The sequence below is a fragment of the Peromyscus maniculatus genome, chromosome 8 (assembly GCF_049852395.1).
Source record: "Peromyscus maniculatus bairdii isolate BWxNUB_F1_BW_parent chromosome 8, HU_Pman_BW_mat_3.1, whole genome shotgun sequence".
NCBI lineage: Eukaryota > Metazoa > Chordata > Mammalia > Rodentia > Cricetidae > Peromyscus > Peromyscus maniculatus.
Genome location: NC_134859.1, coordinates 56038292 through 56057817, shown reverse-complemented (window position 1 = coordinate 56057817; position 19526 = coordinate 56038292). Strand labels below are relative to the sequence as shown.

At 40.8% G+C, this 19526-nt stretch overlaps 1 protein-coding gene across 9 annotated transcripts in view; it reads left to right on the top strand.

Moving 5' to 3' along the window:
- LOC102915530 (NACHT, LRR and PYD domains-containing protein 1a-like) overlaps positions 1-10939 on the top strand; it is an 88966-nt gene extending 78027 nt beyond the window's left edge. For 7 of the 9 annotated variants that reach the window (XM_076542787.1, XM_076542793.1, XM_076542792.1 and 4 more), the window contains 2 exons: positions 10195-10239; positions 10647-10939. In XM_076542787.1, the coding sequence (XP_076398902.1) occupies positions 10195-10239; positions 10647-10939 (338 nt within the window). The remainder of the gene's footprint in view (positions 1-10194; positions 10240-10646) is intronic. The other 2 variants (XR_013041722.1, XM_076542790.1) reach the window with 2 other exon arrangements.
- Positions 10940-19526: the final 8587 nt, after the last annotated feature.

Genomic DNA, 19526 nt, shown 5'->3' with positions numbered 1-19526 from the left:
GTTCTTCTTACTCTACATCCTCTCCAACATAAGCTGTCATCAGTATTTTTTATCTTAGCCATTCTGACAGGTGTAAGATGGTATCTCAGAGTCATTTCGATTTGCACTTCCCTGATGACTAAGGATGTTGAGCAATTTCTCAAGTGTCTTTTGTCCATTTGAGATTCTTCTGTTGAGAATTCTGTTTAGATCTATACCTATTCTTTAACTGGATTATATGGTATTTTGATGTCTAATTTCTTGAGTTCTTCGTATATTTTAGAGATCAGCCAGTCCTATGTCAGATGTGGAATTGGTGAAGATCTTTTCTCATTCTGCAGGCTGTCATTTTGTTTTATTTACATTTCCTTTGCCTTACAGAAAAATTTCAGCTTCAAGAGGTTCTACTTATTAATTGTCTGTCTCAGTGTCTGTGCTACTAATATTACATTCAGGAATTAGTCTCCTGTGCCAATGCTTTCAAGGCTACTTCCCACTTTCTTTTCCATCACATTCAGTTTAACTGGATTTAGGTTGAGGTCATTGATCCACTTGGACTTGAGTTTTGTGCATGGTGATAAATACCTATTTGCATTCTTTTGCATGTTGACATCCAGTTATGCCAGCACCATTTGCTGAAGATACTTTCTTTTTTCCATTGTATAATTTTGGCTACTTTGTCAAAAATTGGGTGTTCATAGGTGTGTGGATTAATGTCTGAGTCTTCAATTTGGTTCCATTGTTCCATGTATCTGTTTTTATGCCAATACCAAGATGTCTTTATTACTATAGCTAGCTCTATAGGAGAGCTTAAGGTCAGGGATGGTGATGCCTCCAAAAGTTCCTTTATTGTGCAGGATTGTTTTGGCTACCTTGGGTTTTTTGTTTTTCCATATGAAGCTGAATATTGTTCTTTTGAGGTCTGTGAAGAATTTTGTTGGGATTTTGATGGGGATTGATTTGAATCTGTATATTGATTTTGGTAAGATTGCCATTTCTACTATGTTAATCCTACCCATCCAAGAGCTTGGGAGACCTTTCCATTTTCTGATATTTTCTTCAGTTTCTTTCTTCAAATACTTAATGTTCTGGTCATACGGGTCTTTCACTTGTTTGGTTAGAGTTACCCCAAGATATTTTATGTAATTTGTGGCTATTGTAAAGGGTAATGTTTCTCTGATTTCTTTCTCAGCCCATTTATCATTTGTATATAGGATGGCTACTGATTTTTTGAGTTAATCTTGTATCCAACTACATTACTGAAGGAGTTTAACAGCTATAGGAGTTCCCTGGTAGAATTTTTGGGTCACTTATGTATATTATCATATCATCTGCAAATAGTGAAAGTTTGACTTCTTCCTTTCCAATTTGTATCCCCTTGATCTCCTTTTGTTGTCTTATTGCTCTAGCTAGACTTCAAATACTATATTGAATAGACATGGAGAGAGTAGACAGTTTTGTCTTGTTTCTGATTTTAGTAGAATCATTTTGAGTTTCTCTCCATTTAGTTTGATGTTGGCTGTTGGCTTGCTGTATATTGATTGCCTTAATTATATTTATGTATGTTGCCTGTATTCCTGATCTCTCCAAGACCTTTATCATGAAGAACTGTTGGATTTTGTCAAAGGCTTTTTCAGCATCTAATGAGATGATCATGTGGGTTTTTTTTCTTTCTGTTTGATTATATGGTGAACTATATTGACAGATTTCTGTATGTTGAATCATTCCTGCATCTCTAGGATGAAGCCTACTTGATCATGGTGAATGATTTTTTTTTTTTTGTTTTCTTGGATTTGATTTCCCAGTATTTTGTTGAGTATTTTTGCATCAATGTTCTTGAAGAAGATTAGTCTGTAATTCTTTTTCTTTGTTGCATCTTTGTGTGGTTGGGTATTAGGGCAACTGTAGCCTCATAAAAAGAGTTTGTCAATGTCCCTTCTGTTTCTATTGTGTGGAACAATTTGAGGAGTAGTGGTAGTAGCTCTTTGAAACTGTGGTAGGATTCTGTGCTGAAACCATCTGGCCTTGGGTTTGTTGTTGTTGTTGTTATTGTTGTTGTTGTTGTTTTGGTTGGGAGACTTTTAATAACTGCTTCTATTTCCTTGGATGTTATAGGTCTATTTAAATAGTTTATCTGGTCTTGATTTAATTTTAGTATGTGGTATCTATCAAGAAAACTGTCCACTTCTTTTAGATGTTCCAATTTTGTGGAATACAGGTTTTTGAAGTATGACCTAATGATTCTCTGGATTTCTTCAGTGTTTGTTGTTATGTCCCCCTTTTCTTTTCTGATTTTGTTAATTTGGATATTCTTTCTCTACCTTTCAGTTAGTTTGGATAAGAGTTTGTCTATCTTGTTGATTTCCTCAAAGAACCAACTCTTTGTTTCATTGATTGTTTGTATTGTTCTCTTTGTTTCTATTTATTGATTTCAGCCCTTAATTTGACTATTTTCTGTCATCTACTCCTGGGTAAGTTTGCTTCTTTTTGTTCTAAAGCTTTCAGGCATGCTGTTAAGTTGCTAGTGAGAGATCTCTCTGAATTTATGTAGGCATTTAGTGCTATGAACTTCCCTCTTAGCACTGCTTTTATAGGGTCCCATAAGTTTGGGTGTGTAGTGCCTTCATTTCCATTGAATTCTAGGAAGTCTTTAATTTCTTTATTTCTTCCTTGACCCAGTGGTGATTCAGTTGAACATTGTTCAGTTTCCATAAGTTTGTAGGCTTTCTGTAATTTGTGTTGTTGTTGTATTCTAACTTTAAGCCATGGTGATCCAATAAGATATAGGGAGTTATTCCAATTTTGTTGTATCTGTTGGGATTTGCTTTGTGACTGAGTATGTGATTAATTTTGGAGAAGGTTTCATGGGGTGCTGAGAAGATGATATATTCTTTTGTGTTTGGGGTAAACGTTCTACAGACGTCTGTTAAGTTCATTTGAGTCATAATATCTGTTAATTCCCTTATTTCTCTGTTAAGTTTCTGTCTGGCAGACCTGTCCATTGGTAAGAGTGGGGGTCTTGAAATCTCTCATTTTTAGTGTGTGGGGTTTGGTGTGTGATTTAATCTTTAGTAATGTTTCTTTTACAAATGTGGTTGTCCTTGTATTTGAGGCATAAATGTTCAAAAGTGAGACTTCATCTTGATGGATTTTTTCCTGTGATGAATATGAAATGTCCTTCTCCATCTCTTTTGATTAATTTTAGCTTGAGTCTACTTTATTAGATATTATCATAGCTATACCAGCTTGTTTCCTAAGTCCATTTGATTGGTAAATCTTTTCCCAATCCTTTACTCTGAGGTAATGTCTGTTTTTGAAGTTGTGTGTTTCTTGTATGCAACAGAAGGATGGATCCTGTTTTCATACCCATTCTGTTAGCCTGTGTCTTTTTAATAGGTAAATTGAGTCCATTGATGTTAAGAGATATTAATGACCAGTGATTGTTAATTGTGGTAGTATAGTGTGTACCCCAGTAAAGCTTATCTGAGGATCAGAGGACAAAGCCAGTCACTAAATTAGACATAGAGGTCAGGCAATGGTGACATATACCTTTAATCCTATCACTTGGAAGGCAGAGATCCATCTGGATCTCTAAGAGTTCAAGGCCTCATTGGGCTACATGAGAGAAACAGAACCAGGCAGTGGTGACACATGCTTTTAATCCTAGGAAGTAATGTGGCAGGACACAGAGAGGTATATAAGGCATGAAGAAACAGGAACTCTCTTTGGAGACTGAGGGTTTCCAAGAGGTAAGCTAGTGGCTGGCTTGTTCTGCTTCTCTGATCTTTCAGTGTTCACCACAATATCTGGTTTCAGGTTTTTTTATTAATAAGAACTTTTAAGATTCGTGTTACATCTGGCACCTAACATTTCTGGCACAAATTCATGAAAAAGCTGCTTGCTTGTGGACTTTCAGGCCTCAGCTCAGTCCTGAGCTGCATGTGGCCAAAGTCTCCACCCATGTGGGCCAGAGTCTCTTTGGCTTCTTCTCTTCTGGTGAGTTGTGGGCTCTCCCTGGATTCTGATCTTGGGCTTCTACCACACTAGGTAGCTACTTTGAAGCCTGCTTGGGCTTCTACTGTTCTACATAGTCAGCAGAGTTGGGGAATTAATTAAAATTTCTTAAAGGAAGAAATTAGTTAAAAGAGAATTTTTTTCCCACATTAAAAAATGAGAAACATTTTTACAATGGAAGGATTTGGTCTCTGATAATATTATTGATAGTCTGAAAATGAAACAATTAAATGAGAGGATAATTAATGTTAATGGAATTTACATAACATCAATTATAAATATTATTTGTTTGATCTTTTTGCTTGATTATTTAAAAAGTTGGCAGGTGGTGGTGGCACATACCTTTAATCCCAGCACTCATAGGCAGAGCCAGGTGGATCTCTATGAGTTCAAGGCCAGCCTGGTCTACAGAGAGAGATCCAGGACAAGCACCAAAACTACACTGAGAAACCCTGTCTTGAAAAACCAAAAAAAAAGAAGCCAAAATAAAAGTTTTAGAAAAACTTGTTAAAACAGATCATAGAGAAATTCTGACCCAGACAGAGGAATTTAAAGGTGAACTAATCTCAGCATTGCATTATACAGTTACAGAGAAATAGCCTAAGGCTTTTAAACAGCCAACCTTAATCTATCCAGTAATCTTACCAGACCTGCCAAATGCTTAAGACTGTGTACAAGCTGATTGGACTCCTGTGCAAATGTTAAATTTGAGGAGATTCAAAGAAGATCTAGTGTCATATGGTATGCATTCTCCATTTGTGAAGCAAATGTTAAACTTGTGGTCAACTTATAATAGAATTATCCATCAAGACTGGAAAAATGTGGTTACAACTGTTTTAGAGGCTAGTTCACAGTTACAATGGAGGACCTGGTTGGAAGATGAGGCTAAGACCATTAAACAACAAAGTAGGCATAGAGGTATGGAAATTTCCCAAGATCAGTTTCTTGGAGAAGGCAATTATTCTGGTATATAAAGACAATCTTTATATGATGACTTCACCCTAATTTTATGCCAAATGGAAGCCTTGAATGCTTGGGACAGAATTGAAAAAGTAGGAAAGAAAATTGAGTCATTTACAAAAGCTCTACAGGGCCCAAAAGAAACTTTCACTGATTTCTTGCAAAGGCTGTCTTAGCAGTAAATAGAATGATACCAAATTCAGAAACTATACAGATAATAATTGAATCTCTGGCTTTTGAAAATGCTAATGAACAATGTAAATGATAACTAGGCTCTTAAAGTCAAGATCAGCACCCTGAGAGGAATGGATCTGAGATACAATAAATATTAAATATCATAACCATAATGATACTTGGATAGAAGAGGTGATTTCCAGAGGGTTGAAGAAGAATAGTAATGTCAGGTGTTTTAATTCAGTAAACAAGGTCACCTAAAAAGGGGCTGTAAACAAGGTGTTTTTCAAGGAACAATGGCAACAGAATGCCCCTCCCTTCTGGATTATACAGAAGGTATGACAAAGGCAAGCACTGGACTAAGGAATGTAGATCAACAAGGGACAGATAAGGTAATCCCTTGCCTTTGCTGACAAGAAGTGCCCTAAGGGACCTCTCGCAGGCCCCCATGACAAATTTGGTTCAGTACTTCCCCTGCCATTGTAGAAGAAACTCCTTCTCAGAGCAATTAAAGAGCTTAATGTCTATTATAATAAACCAAACAGCTCTGGATGATAGAACAACTTTAGAAAATAAAACAAAAATTTAAGGAGAAATTATAAATCAAAATTGATAAAAATTAGATTGGGAACCTCCCCAAAGTTAGGGTTAGGGAAGGATTTTGTTTTTGTCTGTCAGGAGAATGAAGGCTAAGGAATCTGAAGAACACTAGACAAATAAGATATCTGAAGAAAAAGGACAAATCATCCAGAAAAAAAGGTCCCAAGAAAAAGAAAAAATGGCCTATTAGTATATCACATATCTAACAGGATAAAATTTCATAGGTCTTCCTAAATGTTTGTTTCTGCTGTTCTCTACAGACACATAATGCAAATGGTCTTCATGTAGTCCCGGTTCAATTAAAAAGTAAAGCTGGCTTTGGAGTTGGAGCATGGCTCTCTCCTTCTCTAAACCCAAGCATGCTTGTTAAAAGAAAATGCAAAAATGTCTATATCATGTTGAGAGAGCAAGACAAACTCCATTTTAATGAAAACTTCATTTCTAACAACACTAAGATAAAAGCTAAACCAAGTTCCAGAGACATAAACACCCAACTAAGACTCTAGTCAACCCCCACCCCCACCCCAGGGAACATAGGCAGTGGTAGCACATGCCTTTAATCCTAGCATTCCAGAAGCAGAGATCCATCCAGATCTCTGTGAGTTCAAAGCCACATTGGAAACAGCCAGGAGTGGTGACACACGCCTTTAATCCCAGGAAGTGATGGCAGAAAGCAGAAAGGTACATAAGGTGTGAGGACCAGAAACTAGAGCTGGTTAAGCTTTTAGACTTTTGAGCAGCAGTTCAGCTGAGATCCATTTGGATGAGGACACAGAGGCTTCCAGTCTGAGGAAACAAGATCAGCTGAGGAATTAGTGAGATTCATGTTACATTCTTGTACCTTTATAGGCATGTTCCTCTTTAGGTTGGCAAAGTTTTCTTCTCTGATTTTGTTGAATATATATTCTGTGCCTTTGAGCTGAAATTCTTCTCCATCTTCTATCCCTATTATTCTTAGGTTTAGTCTTTTCATGGTGTCTCAGATTTCTAGGATATTTTATGTTAAGAATTTGTTGGATTTAACATTTTCTTTGACCATTGAATCTATTTCCTCTATCATATTTTTAACACCTGAGATTCTGTCTCTCATCTCTTGCATTCTGTTGGTTATGCTTATATCTGTAGTTCCTGTTTGTCTACCCAGATTTTCCATTTCCAAAATTCCCTCAGTTTGTGTTTTCTTTATTGCTTCTGTTTCAATTTTCAAATCTTGAACTGTTTCCTTCACCTATTTGGTTGTTTTTACTTGGCTTTCTTTAAGGAATTTATTGATTTCTTCCAATTTTTGTTCATCTTTTCCTCCATTTCTTTAAGGGAATTTTTCATTTCCCCTTTAAGGACCTCTATCATCTTCATAAAGTTATTTTTAATGTTTTTTTCTTCTGCTTCTTCTGCATTGGGATGTTCAGATCTTGCTGTTGTAGGACCACTGGGTTCTGGTGGTGCCATATTGCTCTTGATGTTGTTGAAAGTATTCTTAAACTGCCATTTACTCATCTGAGTTTGGAATAATTATAGATACAGGTGTTGATTCTTCCTCCACTCTGTGTAGGTGGTGCCTATATCTCCAGGGCCCCTCTTCCTCCAACTGGTACAGGTGGAACCTGTGCCTCTAGGGGGCCTCTGATGCCACTGGGGCTGGTGGTGGTGGGGACTAGCCACAGGAATCTTGCCTGCTGACCAGCTGCTGGGGCTCTTCCTCCAATTGGTGCAGGTGGGGACTGTGGCTCCAGGGCCCTCTATATGTGGTATTCTACTGCCAATTTTTAAGAAGCCTCCACAATTATTTCCACAATGGCTGCACTAGCTTGAACTCTAACATGCTAGTGTGTAAGTGTTTCTCTGTCCCCACATACCCCAGCATTCATTGACATTGGAGTTGTTTGTTTGCTGGTTTGTTTGTTTGTTTGTTTGTTGGGTTGGTTGGTTGGTTTTAGTTTTTTGAGACAGGGTTTCACTATGTGTAGCCCTGGCTGACCTAGAACTCTCTCTGTAGATCAGGCTGGCCTCAAACTCACAGAAATTCACCCGTCTCTGCCTCCTAAATGCTGGGATTAAAGGAATGCACTGCTACCACCTGGTATTCATTAACATTTGTGTATCTTTGATATTGAACATCTCAAGGGATAAGATGGAATCATAAGTGATTTAAACTTGCATTTCCCTAATATCTAAGAGTTTGCTAGCCATGTGTGTTTCTTCCTTTGAGAATTCTGTTACTGCTATGGCCAATCTTAGAACTTGGTTATTTTCTTGATGTTTAGATATTTTAGTTTCATGGGTATTCCATTTACAAATCTTCTGTCAGATGTTAGCTGGGAAATTGTTTCTCCCACTCTTGGCTGCATCTTCACTCAATTAAATTTCCTTTGCTACACAGAATTTTTTAGTGTCCTGAGATCCAATCTATCAACAACTGGATTTACTTCCTATGCTACTAGAGTCTTATTCACACAATCCTGACTTATACTCATGTGTTGAAATGGTCTCCCTACTTTTTCTTCCACCAGGTTCAGAGTATTGGGTCCAACATTGAGGTCTTTGGTCATCTGGAGTTGATTTCTAAAGGAGAAGTATAGACCCCTGGTTTAATCTTTCCATGTGTTCCTGTGTAGGTTTTTCAGTATCATCTGTTGAACAAGCTGTCTTTTCTCCAAAGTGTATTTTGGGTTCTTTGCCAAGGGCAGAGTAGTGGTTTTGTGGATTTTATCTAGGTCATCTATTTGATTCCATTGCACATCTTTTTGCTATGGCTGTAGTATTAGTCTGAAATAAGGTGTGATGAATTTTTCCACAATATTGTTTTTGTTCAAAATTACCTTGGATATTTTCATCTTTTGTGTTTCCACATGTATTTCAACATTTTTCCCCCACTCTATTTGTAAAAAATGTCCCTGTCATCTCAATTGAGACTGCTTTGAGTATGTAGTGTGCTTTTAATAGGATGGCTATTTTCACATATTGATTCTTCCAAACAATGACCATGAAAGGGGTGCCTTAGCATCTTCTAAGGCCTTCCTTGATTTCTTTCCTCAATGTATATCTTTAAATTTTTCTTATAGAGTGCTTTCATTTCTGTGGGTAGATTTTTCTGTCCAAATTTTTGGGTTCTATTTTATTTATTTGGCTATTGTAGACTCATCAATATTTTTAAGCTGACATGGACAAGAGAAAACCAAATAGGAAATTTCTCAAGTGAAGCAACAATATAGTCTTAGTTTAGCACCCACAATGCCAAAATCAAGCCCCCCTAACCAGTACATCTGGGGATGCCCAGCCCTTGTCAACTGTCAAACAGAGGTGGTTCCTACTCCTGAGCTTCTACAAATCTGCTACACGTGTGGTCAAAGAATAGGATTTGTTCAACCTTGGCTTAAGTGAGTCACAGGTGGAGAACTGACCTGCCCCAGCAACAGGGCAGGGTTTGAATCTCACTCAAGCACTTACTCTGCAGGCAATCTTGGAAAATGACTCAGCTCATTTGAGTCTGACTTTTCTCACCCGTGAATTGAAGATCAGAATGAGTAAGTTGTAGGATGATTGGAAAGGTTTAATGCTGTTCATACACATCTCATAGTGTGATCCTTAGCTGATGGTAGCAATGTTGCTATTTTTCTTTATATTAAGCCAACCTTTCTACATGCTGATTATTTTTGTTGGGACTCATTAAGGTCTATTCCTTTCCATCTGGGAAAGGATGCAGATAGTGGAAAATTATAATCATGGCGCTCTTATGTTCTCAATCTTAAATTTTGGTCTTTAAATTCAAAGTCACTCAGTCATTGTCTTCATTAGATATTTTAGTTTATCTACAAATCAGGATGAACCAAGATGGTCCAGCTACCATGGAGTGTAAGAAATATCATCCTTCCTTCATACAAATAGAACCAGGGCTTCCAATTCTACAAACTGGGTCCTTCAGATGGCTTTGCTAAACTGTTAGAGCAGAGGGAATTTAGAGTTTTCTCAAACCCTTGGGGCTTATTCATGAGCTGAACTTTATTAACCCCCTTCACTTGTTGGTAAAACTAACTCACTGTTCCCATGTGCTCAGTTTTACTCCACATTGGTTTGGCCATCAAATCAAGAATATACATTTGTGGTGTGTGAGTACACAAGGTCAAACAAGGACAAGAAAGTAGCTTTCTACCCAGAATCAAATGTCAAATGAATTGAGCCAGCATGGGACTTGGTTAATTTTCCATGAGAAATTCAGTCTAGGATAAAATCGAGGCTGTGATCATTTGGGAGAAACATCTGTTGCTCATTCACATGTCTTCTCTCTTTATGATGACAGACCCGGTGCCTAGATTCCCTGTGTAAGCAAGGAAATGTTCACCTTCCAGATTATGTCAGAATTTCTGTAGTTCATTCTCAAAATCTCAGGCATGTGTGGGAGTTTCATAGAAAGCACAGGTGATTGGTGACAGGCATCATTACAGATGCCTCATCTCTCCTTTCTTCTAGGGGACCTCAGACCTGTACTGCCCATGATTCCTGCAGCCCACAAAGGTAACTAACAACTATATGAGGCCAAAGGAGCCAATAGTGTTCTGCTGGTAGATGATCTAATCCTTGAGAGAAGAGCAGTTGAGAAGGAGGGAGCCTCACTTTGCAAATCTCACCAGGACAGGTAGGAGAGGTGCATGCCCAGAGCAGAGTTCCTCTCATGCCCTTTTCTGCTCTCCATTTTGACAATAACTCCACTCATCTCCAACTTGAACACCCCACCAGGAACCCCTCCCCCTCATCAGGTAAATGGCCTCAGGAAAGGTACAGATTTTTTTCAAATTACCTTCCAGAGGAAGTAGGAAGCCGGGGGTACAGATGAGATGCATGAAAAGAGCCATAAGTGGGCAGCCAGTAGGAGACCTGAGGAGCCTTTCTATGCTCAGTGCCAGTCTCATCTTCACCCCTAGAATCTCCTGCCTCACTACACTTCCTGGACCAGCATCGGGAGCAGCTGGTGGCCCGAGTGACATCAGTGGACCCTCTCTTGGACAAGCTGCATGGTGTGGCACTGAGTGAAGAGGAATATGAGGTAGTGCGGGCTGAGGCCACCAACCAAGACAAGATGAGGAAGCTCTTCAGTCTCAGCAGGTCCTGGACCAGGGCCTGCAAAGACCAAGTCTACCAAGCTCTGAAGGAGACCCATCCTTACCTGATCATGGACCTCCTTGAGAAGTCGGGCAGGATCTCTGTGGGATCCTGACATCTTAGCGGCTGAGAGGTGAGCACTCTCCCTTGTGTCCTGCCTCTGCCTGTCCTTCCTGTGGCCATTGGTTTCTCTGTCTATAAACCAGTGACCATGTGAGCTGCCTTTTTGATGGCATGGTTTCTAGGACATCTCTTAGGGACCCAGATGTCCCCTCTTGGCCTTCCCCAGCCTGTTCATGTGGGCTGAGCATCTGAGGAAACCTCACTGGAGCCAGCAAATCTATTCGAGCCTTGTCCAGCCTGCTCTTATGGCCTGAGTGATCAGCCTCATAAGCATCTGATCCGCCATGATACAAGCAGGACTGGGTACATGGGAATGGAGACAAAGAGATGATACTTTCCCCTGAAAAGGAAATGTATTCTTAATAAGAAAGGAAGAAGGCTTCTTAAACATTTCCTATGCCTTTTTCCCAAATGATTGTTACATAACTCTGGGTATGTAGATATATAGGTATATAAATCAAACATTTTTGCTGAATATAAATCTTAAAGAAATTTATATTAAAACAACTACTTGTTAAAGATGACAGCAAATTTGAAAACTAATGAGATGGATTATTTGTTTATTTTTGCATAAGGAACTAATCTTTATTGAATATTTGATGCTATAAGTATTGAGAATCTTCAGTGTTTCTCACAGTTGATAGCTATTTTACATTCCTGGTACTTTACACAGGTGTGCAGTGCACATGCCAGGAGCTGGTAGAAATTCTGCCCTGACCCCAAGCCAAAATTCACTTTGCATCTCTCTATGTAACTCAAGTCAGCAACTCAAAACACAAATTTTAAAACCAAATAGTTTCACAAAATACAATGCAAAGATAAACTAACATACTTACATCCTAAGGAACAAAAATAGAGTTGGGCCATGGTAGCGTGCTCCTTTAATCCCAGCACTTGGGAGGCAGAGCCAGGCAGATCTCTGTGAGTTTTAGGCCAGCCTGGACTACAGAGCAAAATCCAGGAAAGGCACCAAAACTATACAGAGAAACCCTGTCTCAAAAAAACAAAAAAACAAAAAAAGAAAGAAAGAAAGAAACAAAATGGGAATATATATAAATCTTTACATTCCATAATTAAACCATCATGTTTTTATGAGAAAGAAAATCCCATATGTATGTGGGAAATGCTGTAATCACAGCACACAATAGCCTAGACTCTGAGCCAAGGTGTATCAGGAGCATAGTTGGAGTTGCAGTGTGCAGGCTCAAGCAGTGCAAAGTTCTCATGTTGTGTGCTCAGAGCTACAGATGTGAAGAGTCAGTCACATGACACAACATGGTACACACTGCAGAATCATCTCAGACTCAGTGCACGTTTGAATTAATCTTGGCCATTGCATTTGCCAAAGATTTTGCAACCCCCACATTTATTTCCATCATCCCATGAGGAGGTGGGATTCACAACTTAAGAAAGTGAAGTGAATTGGTAGAATGAGTGGCGAGCAGAAGGCTCCGTGGTTCAGAGCCCTTGCTGCTATTGCAAAGGACCAGAGCACTGCTCCCTGCACCTTCATCAGGCAGCTCACACTGTAAATACAGCCCCATGGGATCCAACAGCCGATTTTGGACTCCATGAGCACTGACACAAAGGTTCACATTCAAATACACACACACACACACACACACACACACACACACACACGATTTCTTAATTTTTATAAAGAATTTTATAAGTTAATTCCTCTCCACTGCTCAGCCACCTACCACAGTGGCACTTGAGTCTTGCAAGGCTGTATACTTGTCCCGAGGGTATCCCTGCCAGTCTCTTTCCCCAGGCCACCCGACTTCCCTTCTGCATCTAGCTTCTGCTCCCCTCCCTGCCAGGCCCATGGCCAGAGCTGTTAGCCTGACTTCTCGGTGCCTCCCATCTTTTTATTCCTCTGAACTCTGCAGATGCAAAGTACAAGCAATCTGGACAGTGGCCAAGAGTTTTGTTGCTTCAGTCAGATACTGGCACATTCACAGGGAAAAGGGTTAGAGAATAAACTATCTCATATGAATTTTCCTTCCAAGAAATGTCGCGATGCCCTTTCTGTGCTGAGTGTCTCAAGATGGGATCAGTGCAGTCTGCACAGCTGTTGTCATTTTACAAACACAGTGTGGTGTCACCAAGAGACTCCTGAACCTGCAGTAAGGTTCAGATCCTTAAATCTGAAAGGGAAAATAAGTATTTAGAAATGGAGACTTTAAAGTACACTTTCATCCAACAGGAGCCAGTGATTAGGGAGAGCTGTGCTTTACACAATGGAAAAGAAGTTTATTGACAAGGTTACACCCTTTGTGTTATTTATTGATAATTAAACACAATTGTGACAGTAAACTTCTGAAAAGTGAACTTTAAGATGATTAAAGATCATCTTAATGATCTTAAGATGATGCTTTATCATTTTTAAATGTCCTATAGTCAGCAGCTTGCCTAAGGAAAACTCATTTGACATGAGGCTGTAAAATGCCAACTATCTACTTAAGTGGCTGTCTGCTGGGGGGACAGAATTTTTTTTTCTGTAAATACCCACTAGTGAAGAATGTTTCATGTCAAGTTACCAGCTGTGGTTTTCCTGTCAATAAAATATGTTTATCAGTGTGACCTGCCACCAACAGTCACAACAGAGAGCAGAGGGAACCTGCTTCAGTGCTTGGAGTGTAGGGGAGTGAGGAGGTGGCTGCATTTTCCTGCCTGGTCCTTCCTTACATTGTAGAATTTTTTATTTAACATTTTGTGTCTTCCAGGAGAAACATTACAAAATTTAAAACCAAAAGCTTTGCTTCTTAACACCTCAAGTGTTTTACAGATGTTTTGTTTTGTTTACCAAAAACATCTTTACTTTTTGTCTATAAAAAAATCTTATTACAAAATAATCATGATTAGCATAGAAAATGGGTATATGTCTTCAAAGCATTTCCCTTTAACAAAAATTTATTTTATATAATATAAACATTAAAAATTTGGAGAGGAGGAAAGCCAGACTCTAATAAAACTCAAGGAAATCCATTGTTACTTCAGGCTCTTCTCCTCCAGGAAGCAGCATTGTTACACTGTTTCCATTTAGTAAAATCTAGTGTAATTTTGTATCCTTGTGGTGATACTCTGTTTGTGATCTAGCAAATAAAGCTTGCCTGAAGATCAGAGTGTGGAGCTAACCACTAGTTAGCCATAGAGGCCAGGCAGTGCTGGCACACACCTTTAATCCCAGCACTCAGCAGGCAAAGGCAGATGGATCTCTGTGAGTTCAAGGTGACCCTGGACTACATGAAATTGATCCAGTCTAAAAGAGAAACACAGCTCACACCTTTAATCCCAGTACTGGGGAGTCACATGCCTTTAATCTCAGCACTAGGAAGGTAGAGACAGGAAGGGATATGGCTGGGCAGAGAGAGGAATATACGGTGGGAGGAGACAGGAGCTCATTGCATTCGGTCTCAGGATTCATAGAGACCAATTAGATTTTGCACTACATATCCTTCTTTTGGTGTAATTTCAAACTATAACATCTTCCTATACCATATTGATAAAATCATCAAATCATAGAAGTATATCAATAATTTCTTTATCACTCCTTATTACAGTGTCAATTCTTAATCCTATATTCTTGTCCATAAGGTCTAGTGGCAGAAACTGCCAGAAGTTCATGGTCTTGCTAGCCGCTGTGGCCATGCAGGAAGTATGTTTTGCTTTTAACAAGCGTGCAGTACTTCGACATGAGGGATCTGGGCTGTGTATCAGCTGGTGAATGAGTCCAGACCTCTGAATCCTCAACATCTCCATCTTGCAGCAAGCTTGAATGAGACTAATCTGACTTGCCTGACCGCAGTGAAACAAGCAAACCTTCCCAAGGACAGTGTTTGCTCACCTTGGCTGCATTCACACTAGGTGGCGCTAGGAAGCAAAGTTTCATCAATTCTAAGGCAGACAGAGCCAAAGCATTTGAGTTTGGTAGAGAGGGTGGGGCGACTTCAGGGAGGGGATACAGGCAAATGTGTGGGGCCTTGCATTGCTCTATGAATATTCTCTAATAAATTCACTTCTACTCATTAAGATGAGATTAATGAGTCATTCTCTGTGCTGTTGAAATGTCAGAAGTTAGGGGCAGATGTTAATTTCATATCTCTCTAGAAGAGTCACACAATTGATCAACAAATATTTGAGCATATGTAAATGAGACTACACACTAGATGCAGATACAAACTGTGTGTGAAAATGTATATAATCAAGTGTTACTAATACATTATCAGATTATTTAAACTCAAAAAATTTAATTTTACTAATTGTTTCTTTTCTTGTCTCCTCTAAATAGTCCAAAAAAGTTATAAATGATTCTACAAAGTACATGTAGCAAGTGTATGATTTTCAGACTTCTGGGACCACACCTTAATAAAATAGACTAAGATTTATAAATCCAACCATGAAGCTTTATGTTAAATTACTCACCTAATCTTGCAGTGTTTTCATACTATAGTAACACGGCTTGAAATTGTTTTAATGTATCTCTTGAATAGCTTTGCAAATATGTTCTAGCTTAAAATAATCTATTTACTAGAAATGTTTTGGATGGAAAATGTTTTAGATGATAAAATAAGGGAGTTGTTCTAAAATAAAATGACAAGCAAAAAACACTCATTGGTGTGACAAAGTATTTATTAATCAACAAAGAGAAAGCCTTACTGATAAATGGGATACCTGCATGTAGAGAATGATTCTCTCCTCTACCCTGCAGAGCACTCAACTCCAAATGCACCAAAGACATTAACACAGGACCTGAACCCCTGGATCTGTTGGAAGGAAAGTGGGGAAAACACTTCCTTATGAAGACAGAGGGAAGGCATCTCTGAAGAGGACTCTGGTCAACAGGACAAACTGACAAATGGGACAACATGAAATTAAAAGGTCATATTTTGGGACTCACCCATGTTGGTGTCTGAGGACCACACAGCCAATGGAGCTATGCTAATCTGGATGGCCTGTGCTGCCACCTGGGTGGTCTTGGTGACATCCAAGCCCAGGCTGTGATGTAGGACTATGTCTGGGTCCATGGCCCTACCACAGCCAGGGTCTGGGTTGATATCCATGGTTCCTGATACCACCGATAACATCCAGGCCTGAGCTGCAGCTGGGAGCCTTGTCTGGGTCTGAGGTCCCACCACAGTCGGGATCTCTAATGTCTGGCCCGTGGTGCCACCAAAGACCACATGGATGCCCAGAGTCTAGGCTGCATCCTCTGGCCATGTTGGTGTTCAAGGACTGTGCCGCCACCAGGACCACACCAATCTGGGTGGATTGTACAGCCACATGGGGCCATGGTGTTGTTCTGGCCTGGGCTACTGCCATAGGCCATGTCTGGGTCCATGGCCCAACAGCAGTCAGGGTCTGGGCTGATGTCCATGTTACTGTAGGAGGTCATAGGAACTATGGGTATTGAAATCCAAGGGCCGTGCTGAGCCAGCCCTACCCCTCACTGGTCCCATAGCTTTTCCTGCCCTTTGCAGGACACTGCAGCAGCAGAGCTGGTCCTACCCCACCATGGGAGAGCTGACCCCCACAGTCAGGAGAGATGGCCCCAATCCTCACCACAGGCATGGGAGAGCTGGTCTTGATGGCATGGGCCTAGGAGAGTTGGCTCTGCCCCTCACCTGAGGGAGTGGTCCCAGTGGCCCAAACTGAACAGCTCAGCTACCATCCAGACCCACACCCTGGGCCTTGGGTGGCCCACCCTAACATCTGCCCCATCTGTGACCTGCTGGAGTGCGTGAAGGGACTGGTCCTGTGGAACATAGGCTCTCCATGACTCGGGGCAACATCAGGATGTCCAAGAGGTGTTTCAATGAGGTCCCAGTCATGATGGTGTGCCAGAGACCTTGAACCAGACAGATGATTCATTACAATGAACATTTTGCAGGTGTGGGACAAAAGGATATACTGAGGGACACACTGCAACTTCCAATGTCACTAGGATGAATGAAGAGGTGTTGGAAAGATGGAGGAGGGAGGTGGGTTTTTTGTTTTGTTGTTTTGTTTAGTTTTGTTTTGTTTTTAATTAATTTGGGGAGGTATGCCACCCAAGTGTTGGGTAGACATGGAGAGACTGGGAGGAGAGCAGGATTCGGGTGCATGATGTGAAATTTCCAAAGGATAAATAAAGAATTGTGTAAAAATTAAAATAATAATAATTTAAGAGTCACAAGTGGAGTCCATGACCATAACGGCTAGGAGCATGGCAGCGGGCAGGCAGGCATGGTACAGGAGCAGAAACTGAGAGCTGACATCCTGATCCACAAGCAGCATGCAAAGAGAGAGAATTAGAGACACTGGGACCTGTGTGGGCGTTTGAATCCTCAAAACCTACATCAGTGACACACCTCCTCCAACAGGGACACATTTCAAATCCTTTCCAAACAGTTGCACTAACTGGGGACCAGACATTCAAATATATGGAGACCAGTATCACTCAACTAGCTCAGCATCTCACCGCAGCCAAAATGGCAAATCATAAAGCAAAACAAGCACAAAAGACAAGTACTGCTGAGGGTATGGAGAAAGGAATCCTTACTCATTATTGGAGGGAGTTATAGTGGTTTGAATGATCAAAATATATTGTATAAGAAAAAATTTGAAGGGAAAAAATAAAATTAAAGATAAAAAGAAGAAAACAAATCTCCCAGGGCTCCAGCAAGATGGCTCAGCAGTGAAGGCACCGGTGTATAGCAATTTTGTCTGAGATGAAATCAACTTGGAGGGAAACTTGTTAAGACACGGGATGCGTCTTCATTTCCTTTCCAATGACGTGATAAACACCAAGCAGCTTGGAGAGGAAAAGGTTGATTTCACTTTACAATTTACCATCTTTCATGAGGAGGCAGGGCAGGAAGCAAGGGCCACATAGGAGAGCTGCTCACTGGCTTGCTCTCCAGGGTTTGCTCCGCCTGCTTTCTTACATAGCCCAGGACCACCTGCTCTGGGGTGGCACCGCCCACCATGGGTGTGGCCCTCTTATACCTATCATGTTTTCTCAGGAAGATTCACACAACAGGCACCTGCCACCAAGCTTGATGTCCTGAACTGGATCACAGGGTTACACACAGTGGGAAGAGAGGACTCCTGAATGTTGTCCTATGACTTGCACGTGTGATCCATGGCATGTGCACACATGCCACACATAAATTAATTAATTAATTAATTAATTAATTAATTAATGAACGAATGAACGAATGAATGAATGCTCATATTAAGAATAAACACCTCTCAGAGACTCTGAGCACCTCTGTGCTGATATTGTGGGTCAGGTGCTAACTTGGCACCAGGGGACACAACAACCAACAAACAAGATTCATCAGGTATTCCAGAGTTTCCACGTTCTTTGTAGGTAGAAGTGACAGAAAGAAAGCCAGTCTGTGCTGTTGGGTGGTGACAAGTGTCAAGCAGAAGAATAAAGGAGGGGGATTCTGGAAGGGCAGCTCTGCTCCAGAAAGCAGGGAGCAAGCTTCTGACTATTGGGAAGTCATTCCAAAAGAATGGAGAAGCCAGTGCAAAGGTCCCGAGGTGAGCAAGTTCCTGGTGTGTTCAAGGAATAGAAAGGCAGAGCAGATAACCCACAGCAGAGTGAGTGAGGAGCATGAAGTGGGATCTAATGTCAGAAAAGGGCAGGGTGGGATGGAGTGGGTCATGTAGAGCTCGGGACCACTGAAAGGAACCAGTATGTCCCTCACAATGAGACAGAAAGGATAGGAAGGTTTGACTAAGAGGTGACTTAAACTAGTTTACATATTAGATTGTGACTCTGGCTTCAAGACTGAGAATAGACCATGAAGCATCAGCAGGGAAAGTTAGGAAGCTGGAGCACAGACCCAGGATGCTGGCTGGACCAGCAGTCTCCTTGGGCACAGTGAGAAGAGTCAGATTACAGATCTGTTTAAAAGCCAGGGTCAGGGCTGGGGAGATGGCTCAGTGGATGAAGCACCTGCTATGCAAGCATAAGGACATTTGTCTGATCACAGCATCCTCACAAATGCATGCTGGGATGGCCACAGGCTTGTCATCCCACAGCTCAGGAGGACGGAACATGGGTACTCCCACCTGGCTGGTTAACTAGACTAGCCAAATCCATAAGCTCTCAGATAGCACACATGTACACATATGTGACTGCACGTGCACATCAACATGTGACTCCACATGCACATGATCATGCACACACACCACACACCTGCAGAAAAAAAAATGATGTTAGTGGAAATCAAAGAGCAGATTTGAGATTTAGGAGAGCCCTGGAATGAAAGAAGACCCACTGTTTGCCTGAGAGCCACTTCCTGAAATGAAGAGGCTGTGGGCTGGGCAGGCTATAGGAAGGAGAGAGAGTGCAGAGATCCAGAGCACAAATCTGGGGAGATCCAGGAGCCTTTGCTGAACTGAGACCTGTTGGCAAACCTGGGAGACCCACATTAGTAGATGAGTGAAGCGAGGCTCAGACATGAGTCCTGCACTCAGAGGCAGGGCCTCTGCAGGCCTGGATGAAGCTCTCAAGCCTGACTCCTCCAGCCCAGGCATCTGCCGAGATTTCACAACAGGAAATGAGATGAATAATCTTGAAA